The following is a 27,995-nucleotide window of genomic DNA, read 5'->3' as shown; positions in this document are numbered from 1 at the left end:
ATGTTTTCGGTTATTTTATACAATGCAGAACCAAGAAAAGTAAAGAGCGCATGCACTTGCGCTATCGATTTCTTACTATAGCGGCTTCGCGTGAAGGCTAACATCTACCTCTTATGATTGTTCGACCAAAATTACAGCTGGTGATACTCATTCTCAATTTCTGCCTTACTTGCTAAAATTAGTGTCGCGATCTCCACGGGTTCTTGCAATACGTCCAATCTCATTCGATTCCAGCGCGCCCGGAACCCGGACTTTTCCCACAGACCCCGACGCATCCGATGGCTTTCCGCTATCAGACGCTGAAAAAGCATTTTGTAGATACCCCGCCATCTCCCGGCTTTCACAATCCGTACGCAATAGCGCGGACAGAGACGGACACTGCAGCATTTCTTCGGACGGTTGCGGGATGCGTCCAGGCGCCGCGGGGGACACGAAAGGAGGCGTCATTCTGGCCGGTGCCGAGATTGGAGACATGCGAGGTCGGGACAGGCATGCGGATGTCAAGGATACTGGATAAGTGTCACCGTATCCGGACCTTTGTAGATATCCGGCTTGTTGCAGCTGTCAAAGAAATTAAGTTCTTGACACCGTGCATATGGTTAGCTGGAGAGCACGACAGCAGAGATGGTCAAAATCGTCTACGTTGGCTTCTCAAGTATAGAGTTAGAAGTAAGCAGATAACACTCTACTCCACTGCAAGTAGAAGTATAGTTAGATTTCAAAACATATCAAAACTATTTCAAGTGGAAGTAGAAAATGAAGATATGAGCAAGTGCATTTGGTCGATGGGTGGCATACTTTCAGCAGTTGATCCGATATGACTTGACTGAGTACGATCGAAACTGCAACACACATCCTCGCGACCAACAGAATATGAAACATGTCACTGCGAACTCAGTTTCGAAAAGATACCACACATCCAGTTATCGTGATACAGTGTGTGCAAAGTAGTGCTGAGCGGATCGACAAATTCTCTTGTCCTTCTCCGATCATGTTTGTTAAGCACTGGTCCGACTCCTAGGCTGGATTCTAGAAATGACCGTGATCCGGTTCGCAAAACTCCGATAATAATTATCTACTCACAGGATAGTTTTGAATACAAACAGAAAACTAATACTAAAAGATCAAACCTCCCTTATCTGAAGTAATTACACCAACTTGGACTTAGCATGGGGTTTATCTCCATGAACATTTCACTTCAACCGTTGATTCGATGGTGGAAGCGGGCTCTTCTTAGTTAAAAAGGACTGATCCGGTTCAGATCCGACTCCGGCCGTATCAGAAAAAGTACTGATCCGGCTCCGGCCAAAAAGGAGAAAATCCGGCTGGATATCCAATCCGGCTCCGGTCCATGCCCAGCTCTAGTACAAAGTTGTGTCACTCAAAAAATTGATGTAATTGTAAATACATCTCTAATCCAAAATCCAGAGTTTAGCTTTAGCACAAGAGGTTTTGCATAAAAAATGTAAAGTGGAAGCGGAAGTAGTTTATCCTCATAACTGCTTGAGGAAGTAGTGCAAGTAGGCAAAATCTACTTCAGTACTTTGAAAAAGCGGACCAACTTCGTTACTGACCGCCTCTGCACAACACGCATACCTGGCTGGGTCTCGAGTCGCCCAACGAACGACGGCGGTGCATAGCGTGCTCGGCGAGTTCGAGAAGGTGATTCGGCGAGTTTTGCTTTCTCACAAACGGGCGATAAACCGAGTTTGGCATGCTTTTGTTAACGGTCGCTTGTGTGTCGGACTGCGTCGAGCCTTTGGTGTGCGTGAGCTTGTGCTGCTTGAGAGTGAACGCGCGGCGGAAGCACTTGCTGCATATGTCGCATTTGAACGCTTTGATTTTGGTGTGCGTCTTCTCGTGCGATTTCAGGTTGGAGATTTGGCAGAACGCGCGACCGCACGTTTTGCATTTGTACGGTTTCTCTCCTGCGGGAAGAATTTGGATTTATGGTCGACGTGTTATTCGGAACAAAGTACACGTTAGAGACATGAGAGCCATAGGTGGTGATTCTTGGTATCAAGTTTTGCTGTCACACCCTCTCCGATGGGTGAAAACGAGTCAAATACATAAAATGGTTACGGAGATGGGTGCAGTGGGTTCTGTAATCGGTAACATGAGCATCTTCGTAAGAAATGGTGCATTTGACTTGTTTTTACCCACTGGAACGGATGGGAAACCGAAGTTGGGCACTAAAAAGTGCCGTTTATCAGTTTTGCACTCTACGCTATGGTGGAAATCGGCGAAGAGCGCGATTTTCATTTACATTTTATTGCGCGGTAAAGTAAATGGCCGAACTGTTCGGCGACTGTAAACAGTTTAAAATCGAATGATTTACTTAGATAACCTAGGGGCACAGGTGCTTGGTGTGTTATTTGACTAGCAGAGGGAGTATAATTTTTCCAGGTATGACTACTGAATGGAATTGGCTGCATCGCGGCCTACGATATTTAAGTATATCTATATAAGTATCGTAGGCCCCGGCTGCATATTCACGACATCAGTCGGTCAACATCACTGCCGGTATTCAAAAAGTCCTCCCTTGTTTCATAAGGTGTTGAAAATGATGGCTTTATAGTCATAGGTTCATTTGGTAAAACTTCGGAAGTTTTGATGGTCCATGGACATTAGGGTTCTTCAAAAATGACTTTTTTTCTCAAATCGCACTGGCTGCTTGATAAAATTGTTAGGTTACCTAATTTAAGCCTACACACAAAATTTGGTTTAATTCCAACCAGTAGCCGCATTGCCACAGGAGAAGAAAGTTTCTATTTATTATATAAAAGTAAATAACAAAAAATTTGTTCACCCCATGAAAGTGTTAGGTTGTCTATAGAATCGATGTTCACCAAATTTGGTTCAATTCCAAATAGTGGAAGCGGAGTTATCGCCCTCGACAAATTTGGATTATGAATAAAATAGTATCTACAGTGACCATTTCTTTAATTATTTATCATAGTGGTGCCCACCGTAAATACTATTTTATTCAAATTTAAATTTTTCGACGGCAACAACTCCGCTTTTACTGGTTGGAATTCAAACAAATTTGGTGAACATCGTTTCTATAGACAACCTAACACATTCACGGGGTGAACAGAAAATTTTCAAATTTTTTGTTATTTACTTTTATATAATATATAGAAACTTTCTTCTCCTGTAGCAATGCGGCTACTTGTTAGAATTGAACCAAATTTGATGTGTAGGCTTAAATTAGGTAACCTAACAATTTTGATCAAGTAGCCAGTGCGATTTGAGAAAAAAAGTCATTTTTGAAGAGCCCTAATGGACATAAGAGCATGCGACAAAATAGTATGCGACGCTACGGCATGGGGGTAAAATCTAGTGTTAAGGATGGGTATGGTTCAATTAGATTAAGGACTGGGTAAAGGCTAGGTTTGTGGTTAGGATATATATAAGGATTGCTTTCGGGTTTAGGGTGGGGTTAGGGTAAGTTTAGGGATTGTGAACCACACGTCAAAGTGACGCATGATAAAGTGGCGCATGCTGCTCTCTTGTTTCTCATTGTGTCGCATTATCATATGACGGGCCACACATTTTGATTTGCCATGGTACTGCTATTCATAAACGAGCCGTTTGGAATACAAAACTTCAGAATTGAAGTTATTGTTTGTTGAAATTCGTGTAAGCAAGTATACGCCTGTACAGTGTACAACTGTACAGTGTACATGCACAGTGCACATTAACGAATTACTATCCAGTGGTAGTTAAACACCAAAAGAAACTTACGCTTATAAGCATGCAATGGCAAGCCGAATACTCACCTCTTCATCCATATAATTTTTAAAAAAATGGAATTGAATAAAACCGGAAATGGAAATGCAACTGATACCAAATAATTCAGGTAGCAAGGTATTAAATTCATGTTTAAACGAATATACGTTATATATACTTTTTATGTTTCTTGCGATACTTCGGGGTTATGTATTTTCCTTTTTGCTTGTGCATGATCGCTTTATGCTTCTCATACATATCTGTAAGCTGCTGCAGCATGAATATTCATCCATGCATTGGCTAACCAGCAAATATATGTTTATCTAGGCCAGCACAACATCGCTAATCCTCAAGAACGCTGCTCTCGAAATGTCAAATGTCACGCTGAGAGCCGGATTGTTTGTTGTCTTGCGTAACCGCACGAAAATAGCTGCAGCGAAATGATAATCCACACCGTATATGGTTGCGTCCAGTTTTATGTGCTTACACGACCATTGAAACAATTGATCTACATTTCAGTAAATCCCCGTTACGTGCAGATTCGCCTCAAATGCACTCGTGTCAATCAATACGCGCGAACACGACGTCGTATATCATCGCCTGGTTCAGCAAGGTTCATGGATTGGTATGTAATCTACGCATGCATCAACTAATTATATTTTAGCAGCTTATAAATGGCTAGCACGTCAACGCTTTAAATATTCGCTTATAAATATTGTAGTCGGAGCTCCGAAGGGTGGGATCGAGGAGTGTAGCGTACATTAACAAGAAATACTCAAGTCATAACTCTAATGCTATGTTACACGTATGATTGGCGTAACGTACATGAAACCCCGGTATAAACGTAGTATAACGTCAGGGTAGTTTTCCGGATATGAAACAAGAATTAAAACAAAGAAAATATCAGACGATGTCATACAATGATAACAAAACAATACCGCGCCTGGCTATAGTAATGGGAATGACACCTGATATATGGTACATGCACTTTACGCAGCAATTTGATGAGATTTGCGATCAAAAAGTATGTGTCATATGATGAAATACGTTCACCCCCTTGCGGGTTATAGCAGTATAACGTTTTGACATTTTGTTACCCTTGGGACAACAAGTGGCGCCGTTTGCAACTGCGATCTTGGCATTTAATGTGTCGTGAATTATTTTCCCCTGCGGTGTTATAGTTTGTATTTTCTTGACAATTCGCGTGAGTAAATATGTATACGGACCAAGGCTTTTCGGGATACCGATCCAATCTTGTTCAATCAATACTGATCAAATCCGGATCCAAAAAATACTGCTCAAGGTTGAGAAACTATTGGGCAATTCCCTGCACAGACAACCGATGTTCCCACCACTACCTCTCCAAATCTCCTGAAATTTGGTACACGCACAGATGAGCTAATTCCAAACAGGATGAACTTTATTTTATGAAAATTGGACTTGGGGGTCAAAAGTTACGTCACTTTGAAAATTGACAATTTTCTGCTCATTTCGGGTCTGCACTTTCAGGTTTTATCAATGCAATATTCAAGAAGGTGTAGCTAGATGTTAGACGACAGTTGAGATACGGCACTTGGATTTATCTGAAGCTTGTCTGATCGTCTATATTTCTAAGTAAAATTTAATGCCCTGTAGGTTAGGGCCAAAGGTTAAACTGAGGGGGAATTCGGTCAATGGTCTAAAATCAGTCAGGCGTTACACGATTTAGACTGCGGATTGCTCAAAAACATATTAAAATATTTTGGAAAATAGGATCTTAAATGAAAGTTTGCTTCAAGGAGACTTCGTTCATAGCTGTTTGATTTTGGCTATTAGACTGTAAAGTGATGAAATTGCAGTTTCAAGAGCACACTTCATTTGCACATGGAAATGCAGTAGTAGTAGGGTGCGTTCGGACATCGAGTCTGGGGTGTGTGTGGACATCATGTCTGGGATGTGTTCCGACATCATGTCTTGGATGTGTTCGGACTGTGTTGCCCCTCGGACATCGTGTCTGGGGTGGGTTCAGACAGTTTTGCAACTCGGACATCGGGCCGAGGGTGTGTTCGGAATGTGTTGCCATTCGGACATCGTGTCTAGGGCGTGTTCGGACATCATGTCAGGGGTGTGTTGCTACTCGGGCATCGTGTCTGAGGGGGCTCGGACATCATGCCTGGAGTGTATTAGGATTGTGTTGTCAATTGGACATCGTGTCTGGATATTTTTGTGCTGCGCCAGATATGCCCCAGACCTGATATCTGCGCACTATTTTTATCCAGACGTGCTCCGGAGCTGATGCCTGCGCACTAAATACCTTCAGGCATTGTCCGAAACGAATATCTGGACACAGACATGCGTCAGACGTGATGCCCGCGTCCTAAACGACGCGTTTTTGCTGATATCTGCGATAGCTAGGTATATCCACAGTAGTGGTAGCTGAGTATATCCAAATTTACTGTAGTGATAGCTGAGTACATCCCCAGCTATCACTACTGTGGATATACTCAGCTATCACTGCTGTAGATATACCCAGCAATTGCAGATATCAGCAAAAACAGCAAATATAGAGGTCATATATTGGTCAAATGTCGTTTAGGACGCGGGTATCACGTCTGACGCATGTATGTGTCCCTTGAGCCCGCAGATATCAGATTCGGAATATGTCTGGGGGTATTTGGTGCGCAGGTAAGAGCTACGACGCATGTCCACTGTCCAGATTAAAATAGTGGCAGATATCAGGTCTGAGGCATGTTTGGCGCATCACAAACATATCCCAGACACGATGTCTGAGTAACAACACAGTCCGGACACACCACAGGCATGATGTCCGAACACCTTCCAGACACGAAGTCCGAGTGACAGCACAATCCGAATTCCCCCCAGATACGATGTCCGCGTTGCGAAACAGTCCGAACACACCCAAGACATAATATCTGAACACCCCCAAGACACGATGTCCGAGTAGCAAAACAATCCGAACACCTCAGACCTGATATCTGCGCACTATTTTTATCCGGACATGCTCCGGAGCTGATACCTGTGTGCTAAATACCCCCAGGCATGGTCCAAACCGGATATCTGCGCACTTAATAGACATAGACATGCGTCGGACGTGATGCCCGCGTCCTAAACGACGTTTGACCTATGACCTCTATATTTGCGGTTTTTGTTGATATCTGCGATAGCTGAGTATATCCACTGTAGCGATAGCTGAGTATTTCCACATCTGCAGTAGTGTTATCTGTGATAGTTGAGGTGAGTATATCCAGAGTAGTGATAGCTGTGGATATACTCAGCTATCACTACTGTGGATGTGGATATACTCAGCTATCACTACTGTGAATATACCCAGCTCTCGCAGAAATAAGCAAAAACCGCAAATAAAGAGGTCATATATAGGTCACGCGTCGTTTAGTACGCGGGTATCACGTCTGACGTATGTCTGTGTCCACTAAGTGAGCAGATATCCGTTTCGGACAATGCCTGAAGGTATTTAGTACGCAGGCACCAGCTCCGGAGCATGTCTGGATAAGAATTGTGCGCAGATATCAGGTCTGAGGCATATCTGGCGCAGCACAAAAATATCCAGACACGATGTCCAATTGACAACACAATCCTAACACACTCCAGGCATGATGTCCGAGCCCCCTCAGACACGATGCCCGAGTAGCAACACACCCCTGACATGATGTCCGAACGCGCCCTAGACACGATGTCCGAATGGCAACACATTCCGAACACACCCTCGGCCCGATGTCCGAGTTGCAAAACTGTCTGAACCCACCCCAGACACGATGTCCGAGGGGCAAAACAGTACGAACTCACCCCAGACACTACGTTTTAATGGCAACACAGTCCGAACACAACCAAGACATGATGTCGGAACACATCCCAGACATGATGTCCACACACACCCCAGACTCGATGTCCGAACGCACCCTACTACTACTGCATTTCTATGTGCAAATGAAGTGTGCTCTTGAAACTGCAATTTCATCACTTTACAGTCTAATAGCCAAAATCAAACAGCTATGAACGAAGTCTCCTTGAAGCAAACTTTCATTTAAGATCCTATTTTCCAAAATATTTTAATATGTTTTTGAGCAATCCGCAGTCTAAATCGTGTAACGCCTGACTGATTTTAGACCATTGACCAAATTCCCCCTCAATTTAACCTTTGGCCCTAACCTAGCGGGCATTAAATTTTACTTGGAAATATAGACGATCAGACAAGCTTCAGATAAATCCAAGTACCGTATCTCAACTGTCGTCTAACATCTAGCTACACCTTCTTGAATATTGCATTGATAAAACCTGAAAGTGCAGACCTGAAATGAGCAGAAAATTGTCAATTTTCAAAGTGACGTAACTTTTGGCCCCCAAGTCCAATTTTCATAAAATCAAGTTCATCCTGTTTGGAATTAGCTCATCTGTTAGTGTACCAACTTTCAGGAGATTTGGAGAGGTAGTGGTGGGAACATCGGTTGTCTGTGCAGGGAATTGCCCTATTGCATCTTTAGTCTACCTTTTTCTAATTATACCTCAGTAATGTATTGGAGTTTTCGACACCGTGGTGCAATGCAGAAACCAGCCGAGTTCAAGTTCATAAAAAACACGGCCAAGCAAACAAACAGAAAGTCACTTCCATGCAGAGGTGGTCAGTAACGAAGTACTTCTAATTTTTATAGCACTTGAAGTAGATTTTGCCTACTTGCACTAGTTATTAAGTAGTTATGATTTTAGACTACTTGTACTTCTACGTGACAGTTTCAAGTTTTTTAGGCAAAGATAGGCGTAGAATGCCTACTTACTTACTTGTGAACCACCACTCCTTCTTCTAATTGAGTAAAAATTCCGGCGTTATTTCTACTTTTACCTGAATAGCGAGGGTGACTACTTTGACCACCTCTGCTTCCGTGCACTAGAAATTTAGAACCCTGTCCTGATCCGGACGCGGCAACGGGGCGAAAATGTAAACCCTGATCCAATCCTGTATCAGAAAAGTTTGCCAGATTTCTGTCCTTTAAGAATCCAAAATCTTATACAAACAATCCCGTGCATCTCTAAGCGAGATATTGTTCTATTCAACACCATGCAAAGTGCTGATTAGATGGCCGTGCCCGTGCGTCATCATAGGTGAATCGGTTGATTGAATTGTATGTGTGTCTTCGATGGGGAAATGCGACAGAATTGGCTCACGAACAAATAAAGTTCACCTAATAACTAGATAACTCTACGCTTCAGTAACGCAGCTTTAGTCGTCTCCTTTTACATATTTCTCGAAGTGAAGTACTTAACGATACCTACTTCGCGAAGAGCCTGTGGCAAAGAAGCCTTTTTCCCGCTATGGTTCGGTCAATTGGGTCTTCGAAATTTTGTTCGGATCAATAGTTTTCAGCAACGCTGTTCATGCGCAACTAGGCCATTGAAAAGAGTCGCGCGGGTTCATCATGGCAATCGGTGTTTTTATCCGACATAAGAAGGCCCTAGAATAATTCTATTGTGCAAACTCTGTCGAGCTTTGCCCTATATCCCATCGCATCTCTGAAATATTTTCATACGTCAACAGATTGGTGTTGTTACGGTACATATAACAATTCGATATACATTGCTGAATTTGTGCCATACGTCTTTGGACAACATAGAGGGTCATATGAAATGTGGCAATCTTGGAACTAGAAAGAGAGATTTCCCATATAATCTCCAGGTGTTGTTATCAAGCTGCCGAAACTTTCAATAATTTTCGACTATTTCGTAAATACATAGTTAGCAAGTATTGGTTCTAAGAATGTAGTGTACATCACCTGTTCAAGGACTCAAGCAACCACTCCACTATCTATTTACCAACTGAAAATACCATAAGATCGCGATAAAACCAAAGAATATGAAAGATCTAAATAAGTTTGTAAAGTCTATCAATCAAAGACACACCAGGGCTCATTGCTAGCAATGAAAATTGAAGAAAGGTTTTGTAATAAGGCATGCATGCACGATGCACGTGTATTGTACACCAAAAGAGAAGCAGGAAGCTAGCATTAAATGTGCGAGCAAAGAAAATGAAGGTACATATGTCTGGGTCGGCAAGAGCTGCGGACGAAGTCGATATGTCAAAATCCTCACCAGATGATCAAATATAATATGTCACAAGCCTGTCAATTACACGTATTATCTATTTTTTGCGAAAATCACTGCGGAAAGGTTCGTAATTTTTTAAAAATCTGTGCATTGCTCTATTGGCCAATTTGAAACAGATAATCCACCACGCGTGCAGACTTGGACTATGAACTCGTCCGCTGTTGACATAACACTGCCACCTGACGGCAAATAATGTCACAAACCCCTGTTCAGCACTTACCGGTGTGAATGCGAATGTGCTCCTTCAGGTGTTGGGCGAGTCGAAATTTCTTGTTGCAATAATTGCAAACGTATGGTCTTTCGTTAGTGTGGATCATCTGATGCCGATTCAAGTTTTCCAATAGCGTGAATCGTTTCCCGCAGGTTTCGCACATATGCGGGCGGCCCAGGTATTCTTCGGAGTCACCTTGAGGAAATGGATATTATGACCATTGTCAATCAATCATTTTTATTCGTATTCCATCAATTTAAAACATTGCAAGATTGCGATGCAACGAAAATGTAGGAAAGATTTGGCAAAGTCAATCAGTCCAACACCTATACTCTGGCGACAGTCACAATCACAAACAATGACCATGTTTAAATGGGACGCGCACGCGGACAGTTGATCACAAAAGTTGATTCGAATAATCTGTAGTTTAATCAGACATAAAATACTGTAGCAATCTTCGAAACAGCAACAGTATGTTCTCAATCGATAGAGCTTTCAATAAGTCATTGAACATTGAGGATGCAAGTAATTGGCGGCAATGCAACATTTTACAGCAGTTTTGTAAAGACTTCTCACACCAACATCTGCTGGCAGTCCCTTCACTTTACAACATTTGCTCTGAAACTGGCCACAATTTCTACACATTTCGGCCACGATCTCTCTGTAGGTTAAACGATGACAAATTGATACGTGCTTATTCAGCTCGCGGCTACAGAATCTGAGGGAAAACAAGTACGCCGAATGTTGACTGTCAGTTTGTATAGGATTTGTGATCGCAAATGTGTCAATACCTCTGGAATGAAATTCAAGTCAGGCGCCTGCATTTCATGTTTTCATCCCTGACAACGGCTCACATCGTTACATGGCTGTTTCTAACCGTGTGCAAAGTGCAATAGGAATTGAAGTGACAGCCATGTAGCTGTTAATATTCATCCTATAGGCCAAAAATATGCACAAGCTAATCCCGAACCAAGGTGATTAAAACCGATTATACTGCCATTCGTGATTCGGTCAATACGCATGATGTTGTAGATTACACTTGGATAGAGAACAATCTTGCAATATCAACACGAATCTCGGTACATTAGCAATCAAGTTCGTACCTGTTCTCGAGCGTCTATGGGGGTATGTTAGCTTGAAACATGATGATATTTGTGGTAAGTAAAGCTATTGAATTGTATTCATTCCACAGGCCATAGCTGAAAAAGCGTTTCCCCCTAAAATTGTAACTCAAATACCACGATCTCTCCGAATAATCGTGACATCTGCACACATCGGAATCGGGACTGAACAAATATAGTGGGTTCGTACAAAATGGACCGTGATGGCTTATCGAGAGCTCTGCAAAATTATTCACAAGAAGAAGTAATTAATGAACGTCATCTCGGGTCACGACAATCATTAACGATTATAAGATTAGAATATGAAGGAATTTGTTGAAATGAGTCGTTTGCAGTGATATATAATAGGCGGATCTCAGTGAATGCATTGTGTTTCTACGAGGTGTGTTGACAACTAAACGGAAATATACCTTTCCACGTGGGCAATCTTCTTTTGCATGTTAAAACTCCTACAATATAGTAACTATACTATGGACTATAGCAGGGGTGGCCTACCTGCCGCCGCTGCAGAAAATTTGTGCGGCCGTGGACGCGTATTTCAATTAGAATGTGTTGGCGGCCGTCGACATGAAAATTGAATTGGCGAATTTACTCATACATTTTTAGGAGATTTTGATCAATTTTTTTCTTCCTGCTGCGCGCGATTCAACGCGACTTCATTTTTCGGTTATAATATTGCAGCGTCCTTTGCACCCTAAGCACCACAGTACAGATGTAAACAGCAACGAAAAATGATGCGCCCCATATAGAAATACAAACTTGGAATCGTGTCCTCCTCGCGAAAGAAATTTGTTTCTATGGTGCGTTTGGGTGATTTCGATATCTTTCCAATATACCGCCAATCCTGATGGGAGGTCAAGAAATAACAAAGTGACTTATCACAATTGGTCCACCCGTAGATACATCATCATTTATAACTTGCCCTAAATTTTCGAAAACACACCCTCCATCAATTTTACCGGGGAATCTTATCACATTGGCTGAGAAAGGAAAAATGTTTGATAGTAATATGTGAAACTGCGAACTGACAAAATACAGTCGTGAATCTGAAATTTTTTCGCGCTTTGCGCGACCATTAAGAATCTATTCATAACATAACCACTCGCGATTTCGGTGCGTAGCCTATCTAGTAAACCGATATGAATAGATAAGGTTAGTCTGGAGCTCACCTAAAATGGGCATGGACAGTTTAATTTGGTATTTGGCGTCCAGTTTGTTCATTACGAACTATGACCCGGCATGCGGCCGTAGGCTACATGACTACTCGAAATGCTTCCGTGAATAGCAAAAAGGTTGGCCACCCCTGGACTATAGTTAATAAGTATATAGGCTGCCTTGACCAAAAAGTAACAGACTGTTTTCTAATCATTCCATACAGAGAAGAAGTATACCAACGAAAATATCTCCAAGGATTGAATGAGATTTCGGTGGTTATTCATCCTCCTAACTGTCATCGAAAGAATTCTTAAAATTATTAGAAACAGTGACTAATTCTGATGGAGGATTTTTAGTGATAGAAACCATTTGTAACAAGACCTACGTGACATCGCGCATTGCGAATTTGATCGCGATTGGGCAATTTGTAAAAAAAATACGATCTTTTTTTCGTTTGCCCAAATCCCCATAACCATGCTCAATAATCGAGATAAACGTAAAACCCCCACCCAAAACAAAGCCATATGTGACCACCAAGACATGAACCTACATATTAGATTACGCAAGCCGACAATATTCCGATCAAGTTCGACATAAATCCGTATTTCAGCGCGTAGCTCCGCCCGTAATTGGGACGAGAAGAAGTTCTTCGTTTCAATATTTTTGCTATACGGGACCATTTGATCGCATTAGATTTCCTCGCTAATTACACACACAGAAGTCGAAGCACCTCGACCGGATATTTTATTCAAGACTTTAACCTCAAAAGCTATCTGCCATCGAAATCAAATGGCCGAACGCCTCGCCCTCGGGCGTTGGCGCCCGTCGTGTTATTACACAATTTCGGAGAAATGAGCGAATGCGATCACGTGATCGTGCTATTGTCAGTACGCAAGATATTCATTATCAAGCTCACGTCTAATATCTCCTAGGGTCAAGCTGGTTCAAGTGCTACCGAATCGTATTGTCGGTTAAAGATAAACTTGCGGGTTTACAGTACAACTTTGCCATAAATCCTATGTACTTGATGCGCAGCTCAAATTATGTAACCGCACAATGGCACTTTGATACGAGGAGCGAAGACGGTGATTATACCAAATTGAGTTAGATTATTTGGGGTTAGTTTCCTTGGCCCTTGTGTACAGTGTATTTGGAGAACTGTTTCATTGCAGCTCTTAACTTTCATGCAGCATTTGAATCAATGGATTAAAAAATATATTTAATAATTACCCGCTGCGGTATTTTCACAATAATGCGCAACAAAATCAACGGTAATGTTAAAATAAATTCGAAATGGTGCGGTGAATAGACGTTTTCGTAAAGCTATACATACTTCGTAGATTTATAGGAATAACCACGCCAGCTTTTGCGCCGATCAGGCATCGCGTTTAAGCGTTTCGACACAGTTGGCAATCGACCTACATTTTCTTCCTGTTTGTGGTATTGGAAATGCTGTCTCACGTTACAGAGGGAAGCTGGAGTAGATTTTACAATAGGCCAACGCGCCGTCTGAATCATCCTATGTTTCATCTCGTTATTTTTAACGTAATGAAGGCTGGGGGCAATTCGAAAATCATACGAAAACTTTGCAACGCGCGGAAATTATTTTCTCGGCATCCTCTCGCTGGAGCGAATTCACGTCTCGCATTCGCAAAGAAGTATCAGATTACACTGGTTGCCGCGCGAATTCCCGAACGCGGTGCTTGTGAACCGAATAATTTTAAAATGTGAGCCTATAGATTTCGACGCTCACAGCCGAATTTAGTAACAATCTCGCATCTTATCGACAACGTTTGATGTCAATATATCTGATTAAAAATCACGGAAAGGCCACACCTTGCAGAACGCAACCGTGTCGATACAAGATCTAGGCTCTTCCGGTGGATGCCTCGAGTCATTTTAACATCATGAATGCCCCCAAACGACTTTTGCGTTCGGCACAGCTAGGCGTTACGTGGAGGTGTCGGGAATTAGTTCTAACAAAAACTCTGATGCACGTATTATACGAAGCATGCATCCGACGAGGTCACGACGCGACACTGTGTACCACGACGTTTGTTAAGCACCGGGTCAAATGCGGTAAGATATACCGATACGTCGATACCGAAGCCCGACATTAGTTTCTTCGACAATGTTAATTGATTGTGTACGTTTCTATAACTGTAAGCACAATATTATTGACATATATCACAAGGGAGTTAAGAATTCCAATTGAATATGACGGCTGTCAGTGTGGACTGTGGAATGAACTGAGTGGAAAATCGAAATACCACAAATGAAAACTCCAAAAGGTTGTTGCAAAGGTTATTGCAATAATAATTCAGTTTGTCACAATTCTACTGTATTTGATTATGTAAAAATTATTACATCACATAACATGACTCTCAAATAATGATTGCATCTCCCACCAGACCGAATCTACTTTATGTTTGGTCGGCGTCAAAGTGTATTCATCATTTTTCTGCTATCACCTTTTCGTGGTGACGTCATAATCATAAGGATGGGTCATTGTGTCATAAATCTCTAACAGTCCTCGCCTCCTCGGCACTGATTATCTTGGACCAGCATATTTTTGTTTCACTAGAGCAGAGAGCTGATGACATCAGCGGCATAAGTCTGCTGTAATAGTGCACTAAAAAATCCATTATAAAATGGATATGAGCGGGTGAGTAGGATATCGGCCCAGAGCAATTAGCGCGAGTCACATGGTTATTGCAAACCAATGCGTAATTTCTTACCAGTGGTTGCAGTGAAGGACCAGTGCTATGTCGGTCACCAAGTGGAACTAAATTAACTGCACCTCGCGATATGCTCTCTTGCTGTTATCAGAACCAGTGTTACATTGAGTCGAGTTACCGTTGAAATTCGACCAACAATAAATTCAAACACGGTGGCATCACAAAAAAAGCAAATTAATCTGCTTTGTTAAATAAATTGTATAATAAGATGGATTTCAGGAAGGTTTTATCAACTTTTAAGTACATCCACGTTGCAGCAATGCAGAATTGAGCAGCGAACCGACACCAGCATATAATATTCATATCATATTGTGAAGACTCACCTCCCTCAAAGACAGAGTCACTCGCTCTTCTCAATCCAATCTTTTGTGGGTCGTAAGTGTCACTTCTCTCCATCATCCGCGGATTCGTAAGTTGATGGAAGCCTCAGAATTAAGCAGATAATCCGATCTAGCTAAGGGTGTCATCAAAATGAAAACAACAGCACAAGGTTAGAATCATGAACGCGGTGCGTACGCTGCAGTATGTGAGGCTTTCTTAAGCTTTTTCTTGATAGATAGCAACCGATTGCGAAGTCACATTCTGGTAATCGCATAAAACACAACGAATTGCTCCAGCTAATGAACACGGGCCAATGCGACATGATCCACGGTGTCGGCTTCGCATTTTAATCCATTTATTTCACAAGACGTAAACACGAACAAGTACACACTTGACCCGTAATCGAATAGCAGGGAGTCTCTATCATCAGTAGCCTCACTCCCAAGTTATTTGTGCAAAACAGCGACAGAACCGCGGTGTGACACAGTTCCGTGAGTTACCGCCAGGAGTTCGCAAAGCACGCACACTGACCCAGATACACAGGAAGCGGTAATGTTTCACGGCATGCGCGAGTTGTGCGTTGATGATGGGCTTAACGGTAACGTATTCTTTCAATTTCGTTCGGATCCTAGCGATTGCATAGGACTTAGTCTCAATGTGGTTATCATGAAGGTTGTACAGGAGTAAAGCCTGCACAGTGCACAATCTGCACTTGACGATTATCAAGCTGACAAGATACGTTGCCTTTGCCATAACCACGTTTGTTCCGTATATCACTACAGGGATTTTGAACACCATGAAAACCTGGAAAACTGCCCTCATGCTTCCGCGTTGGCACATTGCACAGTTTTGAAACGTTGAATTGGGCGAGTTACAAGGCACAATATCATAATGAGGCAAGCCTTATCACACAAAATTTATCTGCGTTCAGCTGAAGATATTTACGATGCTCCGCATTGCAATATGTAATGTCTCCTTTAATCCGTCGCTGCACTGATCTTGAAAAATCCAAATCTCGCCTTATAAATTAGCTAAAGGAGAGAGCGCGCGCACTTGATTGAACCTCCCTAATGACCCTTCGCAATTACAACGCAGCGGTCAGTAAAGCGCACAACGTAGGCCGCACATTCAAAGAATATTGGGCGTTGCGTACGAGATAGAAGATTTCGTTTGCAACGAGCATTCGAAACATTGAGTTAACATTTGTCACTTGGGTTTTACTCAAAGTTCCCGACATATTGTTGCGTGTTGGTTTGGAAGGATGAATCTCTACAAAAAATTGATTGATCTTGTTTTTCGATATCTATCAGTCCCGACCCCGCCCGTGTAAAGGAACCTAGTTTTAATTATCACAAAGTCACAGCGTTGGCATTGTAACATGAAGGATTATGAACCACTGAGGTATAAATAAATCATATATTGCGACATGAAACATTCAGTAATTACAGAGCGTTTGGCCCTGAAATTTTGTCACGGAAACCGTCTTGCGGTAGCAGTTGAAAAGCAATGCTGCAAGGCAGTATTCAAAAGATTAGCTCTACAAGGGCGCTTCTTCGTTCGTGTTCGTAAACAAATGGTGCTGCCGACTGCAGAGTACTTGCTAAACTTTCAGTAATGGCGAACGCGTCGAATCTGTAACTTGCGAGTTGCGGTGGCCCCACAACTTTTAGTACCTCACAATCACGCCTTACATTACCTCACTTTTTTTCAAGATCTACACTTCTTCTTAATTATTAAAGTATGCGCGCGCTCCCCAACCCTCCAATTAATTCAAAATGAAGACACGCCTCCCCTGCAGATGATAACATATGCATAAATAAACGGCGCACGCATATTCTGTACTGCCAAAAATCAATGTGGCGACAATCCGATCGACGACTAGCCAAGATCAACAACTGTCATAAAAGCGATATCCCATCCATGAATTTTGCAGAGCTATCCGCCATTGGTCACTTGATTAAAGTAGCCGTCAAAAAATCTGACCAACCCAATCCTGAGGTCATTCGCAAGAGCTCGGCTCGTGCTGCAGTTTCCGAGTCCTCGAAAAAGTTCAAGCGGGTGCGTTGTCCGAACGGCCGCGTTTGAACCTACGGCTAAAACACCCGTTGCGCTTTCCTCTCTTCTAAACAAAACGTGCCTTGCGCAGCAACGCGTACGCGCTTCTCTCTCTTCGAAAGGCTGTGGTCATCGCTGGCTGTCATGGAAAGAAGTTACCGGGATTTACGTGTCGCGTTGCTGTGACAGGCGATTTGACAGCGACGATTGCAGGCATGAAATTTGTATCTCAGAATGACAATGATTTAACGCTGGGTAACTACATTCATGACAGGGCAATCCGAGACGTTTTCGCAGATAATTGACAAATTGGGCAGCGGCCATCGGATATAATGTCATCACAACTGCACCATTAATCATGAGCGGTGGCGTTATAGTGAGAATATCACAGCCTTCAATTTTCCTGGTACAGTTGAACTTTGATAGCGTTCCTGCCGTGAGACAATCGCCATCAAACTGACACTAGATTGCGCATTAGACAACCATCCGTTCGTAACTCAGTCAGCGCATGAAATACCGTTGTCCTGTCGCTAGTGGGCGCTGTTCCGAAACAGATATCGGGCAGCGACGCGATAACGTGAATCGGATATCAGACTTGAACGTTACCCTTTGCCTTTATTATCTACTTTCCGACCCGTGGGCGATGATGAATGAGAGACAAAAGGTGCATTCAGCAATACGATTACATTGTGTTACCAAAGTGGCGTCGCATAATCGCAGCGAAGTAGCAACATTAATAGTTCTCAAGTTTCTTGCCTACGCTAGTTGACCGCGAGTATTATACGTGTGGTTGCTATTTGCTATCTGTTACACCAATATACAAAATTACATATTTGTACGGTGGTGGAGTCCTTGGATATAGAATGCAGCTGCAACTGTAACCAGCACGAATATGCGATACATTAAATTCATTTATATTCTTTTGGCGAAATTACATTAACACAACGAAGCAAATCTTGGTTCTTGGTTCGGTTTATTAGCAATTTTTATCAGTTCAATACACCACAAAAATGCGATACAATAAAAAGATAGGAAGGTGTCGAAACGACTTGGAGTAGTCTTTGGAATCAGACCCCCATCTAATGGCAGTAAATGCTTCTGTACTTTTTATTCGTGCTTCAGAATCGGGATATTTGCGCTTTATTATTTCGAACAGCGCCTACCATATCTACTAGGGATGGTGGGAACCTCTGAAAGGTCTGACATATCCAATGTAGACTACTTAGACGTAGCCTACATATCTTTATCAGCTGAAGGATATTGCGCGAAAATTGGTAGGGCCCTAATACATTCTGTGGACCAAGTTCTACCCTTACAAGTCAAAGGCTGGTGTGTGCTCGCTTGTACCGGAACGCATAGAAAAAGTGTCAACAGCGCAGCGTTTCTCTGTGGCGCGTTTGCACATCGCTATTGCCGCGACGTCAGCTGATCCCACTCTCGCCGCTCGGCCGCATCCTTGCTCTTGAGCTAGTCTCTCGTTTCACCAGATAGCATTGTTGCGTCACACTGCCAATCTACTCTACAATGAATAATTGGGGGCTGATTGTGGGGGTTCCAGGGCCGCGAGCGGAATAAAATTTATATTTTCGTAATCAGTGCAGAGTCAGCTTTCGATTGATACCCGATTCATCAAATTTAATGCTCGGCAAGCCGGTCAAAAATCACCGTCAAATTGCCTGTAGCCAAATGAAAACTGTGACGTGTACAATTTCATTGAACCGTGCGATTTGCTTGTGTCGACACCATATAGGACACTATGGTTTGATGACATGGAACGTTATGACTATTGATGAGAGAATTCTCAAATATGAAATTAGGACTATACACAGAGCAATACCTATGAATTGTGGGTAAACCGCGATGCTTTCAATCGGTGATGATATAGTTGTTGACATGCATTCAAGTTATTGCGATATAGGTCGCACCCTATTTTTCGTGGAATCGAGACGGTGTTACGGACAATACCCGATGGCCAATGACGCCACGAACCCGTTGTTTGTTGCGATTGGAATTCATTGAACGGTAGCAACTTCTAAACGAACGTTATATTCGCTATCATCCAGCGATTTACGTTCAATAGAACGTTTGCTAATCCCTCAGCTAGTTGTAATGCCGCTGATAGTTCGGTAAACGATGGCGCGATAGGAATGCCTTCTTACAATAATTACAAAGAGTGTATAATTACCCGTCCTAATATCAAGTGATTGTTACTACGAATTATTAAATACCTGCAACGCGCGACGGTGACGACGGCATTCCAAACGGGAACTGCACGTTGTCGGGTGGGGCGAGTCGAATTATGTCTGTATCTACTCTAGGATGTGATGGAAGATGTATTTTCTGCTTTCATTTGGCCCGCGGGGAAAATAATTGGCCATTGCTGACATAGATGATAACGTATCTTACACAAGCTTTTCGGAATACAACCTGGGGCTGGAAATTGACCACCCGATCGGGAACACAAATCATTTCTGGTAACACGAGCGCAAAACTGTATCGCTCGATGTTCTTTTGTTGACTGTTTTCTTTTGCCCTTTTTTTAATTACAAAGTCGATATGTATATATATATATATATATATTTACCTATTAGACTACTTTGGTGGACAGTCCTGTTTTGAAGCAGTTGGGCGACAGTTATCGCCAACAGAAGGAGACAAACTAGGCGTCTGAAAATAACTCGATTGGTTTTGGAATATCGATTCCGCGCTTTGTCACTGGTGATTTGCGGTTTATATCGCAGCGTTTAGAATATACACGAAATGTCCTCCAACTGCGGTCGCCCTAATTTTTCCCAACTTTTTCAATATCTAATAGACCACTTTAGTGGACATTTGTTACTTAGGGAGACAATTCGCCATTTTGAATTACCAGACCATGACCATTGCTGTTACTGAACTAAGGTGGACATTGACGTCGTATTATATGACAAGGTTCGGGAACCAGTTTCGTCAAAAGAGTCATTTACCAATGACAATCACTTTTGACGTCACTATTTGAAATCCACGACGTCATCCTTGTACGATATCGATGATCGCGATATATAATTCGCCGTTTGTTTGTTTTTTATTCATGGAGTTTTGACTAATTTCGTAGTTTTAGAGTATGCCTATATTCATTTTTTGATTCCGTATTCACCGACTTTTAGCACAGCCCACTCCTAGGCTTTTATAAATCACCGCTTACGCGGATCACAGGATGACGACGAGCCTAGATAAACCTCCAACACTTGGGTAGGAATTCTCGTGTCGTCCTCAGCCGGACTCGAACCAACAACCCATTGGTGTTGCAGCTGTGGATTATACCAATGACCATGCCATTTCACCACGCACATATTTGCGTTTGAAAACTGCTGTGAAAATACGGAACATGTGTCTTTATAAGAAGCTACAGTTGGCCATGCTGCAGATTAGATCACCAGTTTTTTACGGCTAGTATCCAAATCACTATGACATTCGTTGGCCAGCCGTGGCTACTCTGTCGCGATAGCAGATCCAAGTTCTAATTAGGTAATAAATATATTCGGTTTAATATAAGCAGCCCTAATATCCCTCGGAAGTATAACGTCTCATGGACCATACAGTCTACTAGCAGTTATGAGGCAATTTTTCCACTAAGGCACTGTACACTTTGTGATCCAATATTACCGAATAAAGACCACTTTAACATGTCTCTAAACCGATCTCAGACTCTCGCCATGTTATAGCCGCGTCAAATTGTAAGGAGTTACCGTATAAACTTCGCTCCAAATTCATGTTTCTCTTAAAAACCCTACAGCAGATCACATTGAATCTTGATTCGTGATAATCTTGGGCACTTGATAATTGCTAACTTCCATTTGTTTTAAGCCATACGCCAACTTGTTCACTGTTCAGTAATTCGGACCTCGAGCAATACGGCTACGCCCCATGGTGAGCCATGGGTGCATCCTCCAGCCAATGCTGAAAGCGGCCAAAAAATCGTTCGATTCTACCAATGTCAACCTGCTAAATCACACCAAGAAATGAAATAGTTCGAAGCATGCGATCGAAACCAATTTATCAAAACACATTCGCTACAAAATGTTGTGAAGAGAATGCAACGAAAATCATGAAACGAATTGTACATTTAAAATTGCCACCAGGTACTAAACGAAATTGCTCAATCGTAATCTACAGTCGTCAGTGCTAGAGATCACTGACGCTACGTGCTGAAAGTCTGATGTCATAGTCCATGACTATTCGTGCATTTGTGACATCCCCTTATGCAGTGCAGAGCGGCATCTTTTTCTCTCATTGAAGATTTTGGTTTTAACCATTTTTATCCTCTTGCATGTCCGGTAAACCTTTCAGGATGTCACTGCTTTCCACAAATTCTCCAATTTCTTTGTACCCTAAAAAGACACGAGCATATTTCATTAAATCTATAATTTGGGCTACTAGCTGCATATAACTATTGTAAGGTTCAATGGTATTTCAACGACGACGGTCAGAAGAAATCATATAACATCGAAGGTTGGCCTAGCTCGGAAGTAGGATCCAAAGAAATCGATATCTTCACTGCCATGATCAATAACTAATAAATGTATATTACGCGAACACACAGCATCAATTTACATTCCCCCTCGCCATCTCATCCCTGTAAGCGGCGTCTTATAAAAGCCCAGAAGTGGGCCCTGCTAAAAGTCGGCAATTATGGGGGGAATGACCATAGTAGTCGACAAACACCATGAATACCACAAACGAACAAACCCATTCCACTCTACCTGGCAATACAATACAATACGATATTTTTTATCCCCCGCGGGATAAAACACATTCAAAACCTACATATAGCATTATAGCAATTTCGGCTTTTGTGAAAAATCTATCATGCGGTAGCCTAGATGGCAGGTCAGCGATGTACTTGATATACTCGACTATCATAACGAAATTACTATCCTGATCACCGAGTCACACCCTCAAAAATTGGTTCAGTGTAAGATGCAATCACCTGACCTTCAGCCTACCGCATAACTGATTTTTCACGAAAAACAGTATTGGTATGTGTACATTTTGATTGTTTCCTATATGGCAAAATTTCGGATTGTATATCTTCATGATGGCATCTAACATTGTATGAAGATTTAAAGGCTGTGACCCAATAATTAAAGTAGTAAGTACGTTATCAAAGTCGACCATATATTGGCGCGGGCTGATTTACTAGATGCTCGACTTTGACAGCGAAATTACTGCGCTAGTCATAAAGTCATAGTCTTGAAACTTGGTAAGATGACAGCATCAAAATATACCATACGAAATGATGTTCCCCAAATCGATATGAAACATAGTTAAAATCAACGAAGAGCAATAGCGACTTTGCCTTTAATTACTGTTGCAGACGGATCGACAATAACAAAGTCGTCAAAGGTTGGACTAGGTTCTATTACGGACTTGAAAAAATTCTATTGTTTGCGAATAACGGGTTTGATAGAGTATAACCGCATCATACATGGGCTGTATAATTGAGTATTCAAGTGCTCAACTGAGGCGTTGATTTTGAGGTAACATTTTTGATTGATGTGACTGGTCCGCCCCGCGAGCGATTTGAAGGTCTGAATCCGGCCGGCGAAGCAATTCGAGTTTGACACCCCTGGCTCATGGTACACGGTAGTAATAAGGGAGCGAACACATCACGTAATATCCTTGTCAACAAACCGTAAACATATTGCACAATGTACATTGTACGTGGATAACAACGCTATTTGATGAAATATACCATATCATCGATCATCGAAACATTGCGAAACATTACTCCTCATCAAATTGACTCAATTGATAATAGACATAATGATGAATGGTTCGTTTTCAAAACTTGGCGTCAGCATTGGAATTATTTCGGGCTCGAATCAATAATTTAAAACTTTGTATCATTGCTCTGTTCGAATAGTAAATTAACTGAAATGTGGTATAGACATTTGATAGTTGAGTAAAGAGTAGAGATAATACTTCCAGTTTCGACTTCAACATAGATATAGGCCTACTGTAGGCCTGCTTCAAGCGAAACAACTAATATTATGCTACTCGTATAAGAAGCTGTATGATCATATCAGTAAACTGAATCATTCATGATGGTACAGGGAAGAAACATACCAACACTATGCATAATTGTATACGCACATGACACACATTTTACATAAATTACGATGACCGAAACACATGGCGTATAGTCCCTATGTCTCAGAAAGCCCAACGAACGAGCCGTACCTTGATGTATTTGTCAAATGTAAATTTGCGATTATAATTTAATCGAAAGATTGTTATACCACCTTTCTGTTGTCCTTTAATACCCTCTAGACTATTTCCACTTGTTTAATAGATAATTAGGAACCACTGATATATTGAAATACATGCAATCATACGGAATTACATGGTACGTACCTTTGTCAGAAGAGACATATCTTCCGAGCTTTATTGGCTTAGGATCAAATGCTTCGTTGTCGCAGTCAGAGTCGGTTAGTATATCCATCATATAGTCAGACTAGTCAAACCTAATTCTAAACAGATACGTGTATGAATATTCTGCTTGATACCGAAGAGAACGCACCGCCTGAAATCCAGCAAAGCTAACCCAACATTCGCCTGTACTCGGAGACACGTCTAGATCTCGAATTCAAGGCCACTCAATTAGTGAGAGCGTCGCGAGAAAACGTAGTGATATGATCCACAGTTGCGATACCAGCCAGTTGCGGTTTCGAACCTCCTTAATTACCTTGGCGCAGGATGAGATAATCATCATTGTAAACGAGGTATTGCATGCGACATTATGTGATTTATTAGGCTCCAGGCTCCACCTATGTCCGCAGGCCTGTGCTTCAAATCCCGCACTAATCATAAATGTACGTATGTGCTTGTGCACTCGTACTGTACATTTACAAGTAGAAATGTACGTGAGACAATAGCATTTCATTATGATATCTCTAGATATTACCATCCCGGCCACTTACAAAGGATTTGTCTCCGCCAAATTAACTAACGGTTTCGATTCGCCCATATGACTTCCTTTGGTAATAACCCTGCCCGATCAATTATAATTACAATTATCAACATGGCCAAAGCGCCAAACCCTGTATAAACTAATCCCAACCTATCTTCATTTCGAATTACGAACCTCCTTGATTACATTGGCGTTTAATGGGGTCATCATCATTGTAAACGAGGTATTGCATGGCATGCGACGTAATATGATTGAATAGGCTCCAGGCTCCGCCTATGCCTGCAGGCCTGTGCTTCAAGTCCCGCACTGATCATAAATGGACTGTACGTACGTACACTAGGGCTGTTCAAAAATAAAGTAAAATTTCGGATTCCAGCCATTGACTTATTAAATTGTCAGGTTACCCTAAGAACACTGCACACCAAAGTTGGTTCAATTCTAACAAGTAAAGGACTCCGCAGATCAAATTAAAAATTTTAATTTATTAGATGAAATTTTGAAAAAGAATTCAAATTTTTCTGCCAACCCCATGAAATTGTTTAGCTGTCTTCAAAGACGATGCAAACCAAATTTGACTCAATTCCGACCAGTAGAAGCGGAGTTATGGGAGTTTTTCGATTATAATCCTCGGATTATCCTGGATCGGTGGATCATCCGAGAAGTTCACGTTTTTCATAGGCGGGCTTTTCGAGGTTCCGTCTCGGTCGTTCACACCACTGGGCCATACGAGGTACCGCTGCGTTCGTCTTCGGGTCCCGCGTAGACCGATACCCGATACGATCGTATCGGACTTTCAGCCGACTCGGGATCGGCCTTCAAAAAACAGTGTATAGCGCTTTTTTCACAGTTTTTTTAATCACCGATTTCTCGCCAACCGAATATCGTAGCCGGATAAATTTGGTACCGGCAGACGCGTAATTCGATTACGATTCCAACGATACCCGGGAAATGGGGCTGAGACGCGTAGAAAAAAGTTTTCTTCCAAAAACCCGTGATAGTACGCCAATACGGGTTACGCAGTTGGTTTTTCGATCGGTCGGTATCAGAACATAGATCGAAATACCGATCGACAACCGCTGGTCTTAGGGGTTCGACAGAGTTATCCCCGTCTTCCTCTCGTCGAACTGAACGCGATGATATCCGATTCAACGGCTTGGGCACGGGGATGGCCCGGTATTGGTGTCTGAAAAGTCGGTTTTTGTCTCCCAAAGGCTACCGAATTCGCAGAATATACAGATCGATCAGTAGCTTAGGAATAGCCTACTTTTATCACAAAAAATTTAACATGCCGCCTTTCTTACAGAGATAGGCACAATTCACAATGTTGAATTAGGTCGATGACTTTTGTATTGTATACGTACGCGCGACCAATTGCGTGCCATCAACTGGTAAGGTCTCATGTCCGCTGTCACCGAGTGATTGAAAGATTAGTTTCAGCGTATTAGCAGGTTATTGTAAATGGACGTTACTTTGGACGATGGACTAGCAGATGATGTAGAATGATGCAGAAGATGTATTAGCACCTCATGGCCCTAAAGTTTCATGACAAGTATATCAGCATGAATCCTTAACACGAATCTTATATGAAAACTTAAAGACGCAAACATGCGTGATGGAGTTACTTCCCAATCAGTGTTTTCATCGAACGATTCGTTCTGTGTATTGAAGAGTATTCTACATAGCTGCTGAATTCTGCGTACAATAGCGTACAAATTTGGATCGCCACGCTGACTCCTTTTCCATGACAAAAAGTGAGTATTCAGTATAGAATGCATTTCCCTTCTGTTGTAAGTATTATATTTCGTTAACTACGTCACGCGGAAGGGTAAGTACTGGACAGAACAGTCGCCAAACGGAGGCTGCGTCCTGTGATGTTTCCCTCACTAATTCAATTCGTGCCGTGGTAGATTTTCACTGCGTAACGTGCTTTCTGACAGATTATTAAACGTCTATGTGAGTAGCAACGGATTTAGAATCGTCCTTGAAAAGGTGTTCACAGAACTCAATTAGTAAAATGTTGACTTCACGCTCAATATATCTGGGAATAGGCCTACTTTTATCGCGTAACGTTAACTTTATATTGTTTCCCGATTAATTTCAAATAATTCAACTAGCTAGATACTTTCTAAATATTGATAAATCGTATATATACGCTGTGTGAGTGAGCACATAGTTACGATAACATCTGCCTTTTCGTTTCATTGATTCAAAATCAAGTGTGTGGCCTATGATAAAGCTCCATCTTGATGAAGCAACCTATCATGTTGCATTTTTGTTTTGAAATTTACTGGAGTTGTGTATAATCTTCAAACGTATGTACTGTGCATGGAGCTAACAATTTGGCATTAGATCGCTGCCTTGTTTTTCAGCCACTGCAAACAATCGAGACGTCAAGATAGCTGGGAAGACACTTTAATGAATTTGCCGTCAAGCAATTCTGATCAAAGTGCCTGCGGTCTCCCTAGTCTGCCATAATGATCAACGATGATGACGTGACGCTCTGATCACTTAAACATCAGACTGTCAATGTCAATATATGTATTGTTGCCTTGGCTTGAACGGACGGGGCCGTAATTGATAGCCGAATCTGACTGCTTCTTACCGTGTGTTAATATAAGGAAAATAGAATATCTGTACCCATGTTTTAGATCAAGGGTCGGCAACCTACGGCCCGCGGGCCGGATCCGGCCCGCCAAGCGAAATCGTCCGGCCCGCGACGAAATGATTAGTTACCACAAGAATATGATTAGTTACCACAAGAATACGGCCCGCCGTTTCGTAATGAGTTCCAATCTGCAGTGCAGCACTGCTTCGAAAAATGTCAAAATTTATAATGTTTTCTTCCACTTACGGATTATGATTCCGGAACATGTAATTCACGCACCTGCGGGGCTAGTTCACTTTCGGACCAAACTCAGTACAGCGTTACGGAGAAAAATGGTTTTTGGTCCGAAAGTGAACGAGCCCCGTACTGGCCCGGGTTCGTTATATTCCGATTTTAGAATCAGGCTGCTGCGTGAGTCGCAGAATACCACTTTTTAAATGTTAATCACCATAATAGCTCTCAGAGAAACGCAGAGATACCTCAAATGTTACTGGCGGTACTGAACTTGAATATTGCTCTCAGAACCACATTCACCACAGCAGAATCCATCACCTCAAAGATCCCCCGTGTGCCCCCATCAAAAAGTTAACGGCACAATAACAAGCACAAAGAGTAGGCCTATCTATGCAATCCTAAAATATTAAATAAAATACCGCTAATTGTCTGTGTTTTGTATGATTTGATTTTCTCTTGTCACTTTGTTATGACTACCGGAGTACCGGTACAGCTGTTAGCGATCCTTTTTAATATTACATTGTTACGTCATATTTTGCCAATTTGGTTTTCGTATGTCTATATTTCAGTAAGTTCTTCTTTTGTCGCTAACTCCTGACAAGGCGCACGCGAAAAAGCCTTTGAATCAATATGTTCCACTGTAATGAATGCAGACCAAAAGCAATAGTAAAGATAGGCCTACCCCAATAAGCTTTGCTTTGTCACGTATATTTCAAACACAAGAACAACGAAACATATAGCACTTCAACTACAAGAA

The 27,995-nt window shown here is 42.0% G+C and overlaps 1 protein-coding gene and 3 long non-coding RNA genes across 4 annotated transcripts in view; 1 reads left to right on the top strand and 3 right to left on the bottom strand.

Annotated features, from left to right (window-relative positions):
• The window catches only part of LOC145434101 (uncharacterized), an 83,160-nt gene extending 55,423 nt beyond the window's left edge, over window positions 1-27,737 (bottom strand). Inside the window, exon 1 of the long non-coding RNA XR_013913270.1 lies at window positions 27,453-27,737. This is a non-coding gene — a long non-coding RNA (uncharacterized LOC145434101). The remainder of the gene's footprint in view (window positions 1-27,452) is intronic.
• LOC145434098 (uncharacterized) lies at window positions 11-17,914 on the bottom strand. The gene is made up of 4 exons (XM_080311395.1): window positions 15,395-17,914; window positions 10,067-10,252; window positions 1,597-1,928; window positions 11-561 (listed from the first exon to the last, which is right to left on the bottom strand). The coding sequence occupies exons 1-4, from the start codon at window positions 15,468-15,470 to the stop codon at window positions 166-168; spliced, it is 990 nt and encodes a 329-aa protein (XP_080167521.1). The 5' UTR covers window positions 15,471-17,914; the 3' UTR covers window positions 11-165.
• LOC145434095 (uncharacterized) lies at window positions 21,084-24,424 on the bottom strand. The gene is made up of 2 exons (XR_013913268.1): window positions 23,844-24,424; window positions 21,084-21,817 (listed from the first exon to the last, which is right to left on the bottom strand). It is a non-coding gene; the product is annotated as an uncharacterized LOC145434095 (long non-coding RNA).
• Window positions 25,564-27,039, top strand: LOC145434094 (uncharacterized). The gene is made up of 2 exons (XR_013913267.1): window positions 25,564-26,150; window positions 26,769-27,039. It is a non-coding gene; the product is annotated as an uncharacterized LOC145434094 (long non-coding RNA).
• Window positions 27,738-27,995: the final 258 nt, after the last annotated feature.

The sequence above is a fragment of the Botryllus schlosseri genome, chromosome 2 (genome assembly GCF_051294905.1).
Source record: "Botryllus schlosseri isolate E-star chromosome 2, Bs_hap1, whole genome shotgun sequence".
In the NCBI taxonomy this organism is placed as follows: domain Eukaryota; kingdom Metazoa; phylum Chordata; class Ascidiacea; order Stolidobranchia; family Styelidae; genus Botryllus; species Botryllus schlosseri.
Note: the sequence above shows the minus strand (reverse complement) of the source record. Positions and strands in the feature narration are given on the sequence as shown.

Excerpts from the sequence above, each read along its gene's own strand:
- LOC145434098 (XM_080311395.1), bottom strand. The coding sequence starts at position 15,470 with ATGATGGAGAGAAGTGACACTTACGACCCACAAAAGATTGGATTGAGA. Across the intron at positions 10,253-15,394 it reads TGACTCTGTCTTTGAGGGAG|GTGACTCCGAAGAATACCTG; the intron begins GTGAGTCTTCAC and ends CATTTCCTCAAG. Across the intron at positions 562-1,596 it reads GCGACTCGAGACCCAGCCAG|CTGCAACAAGCCGGATATCT; the intron begins GTATGCGTGTTG and ends TTTCTTTGACAG.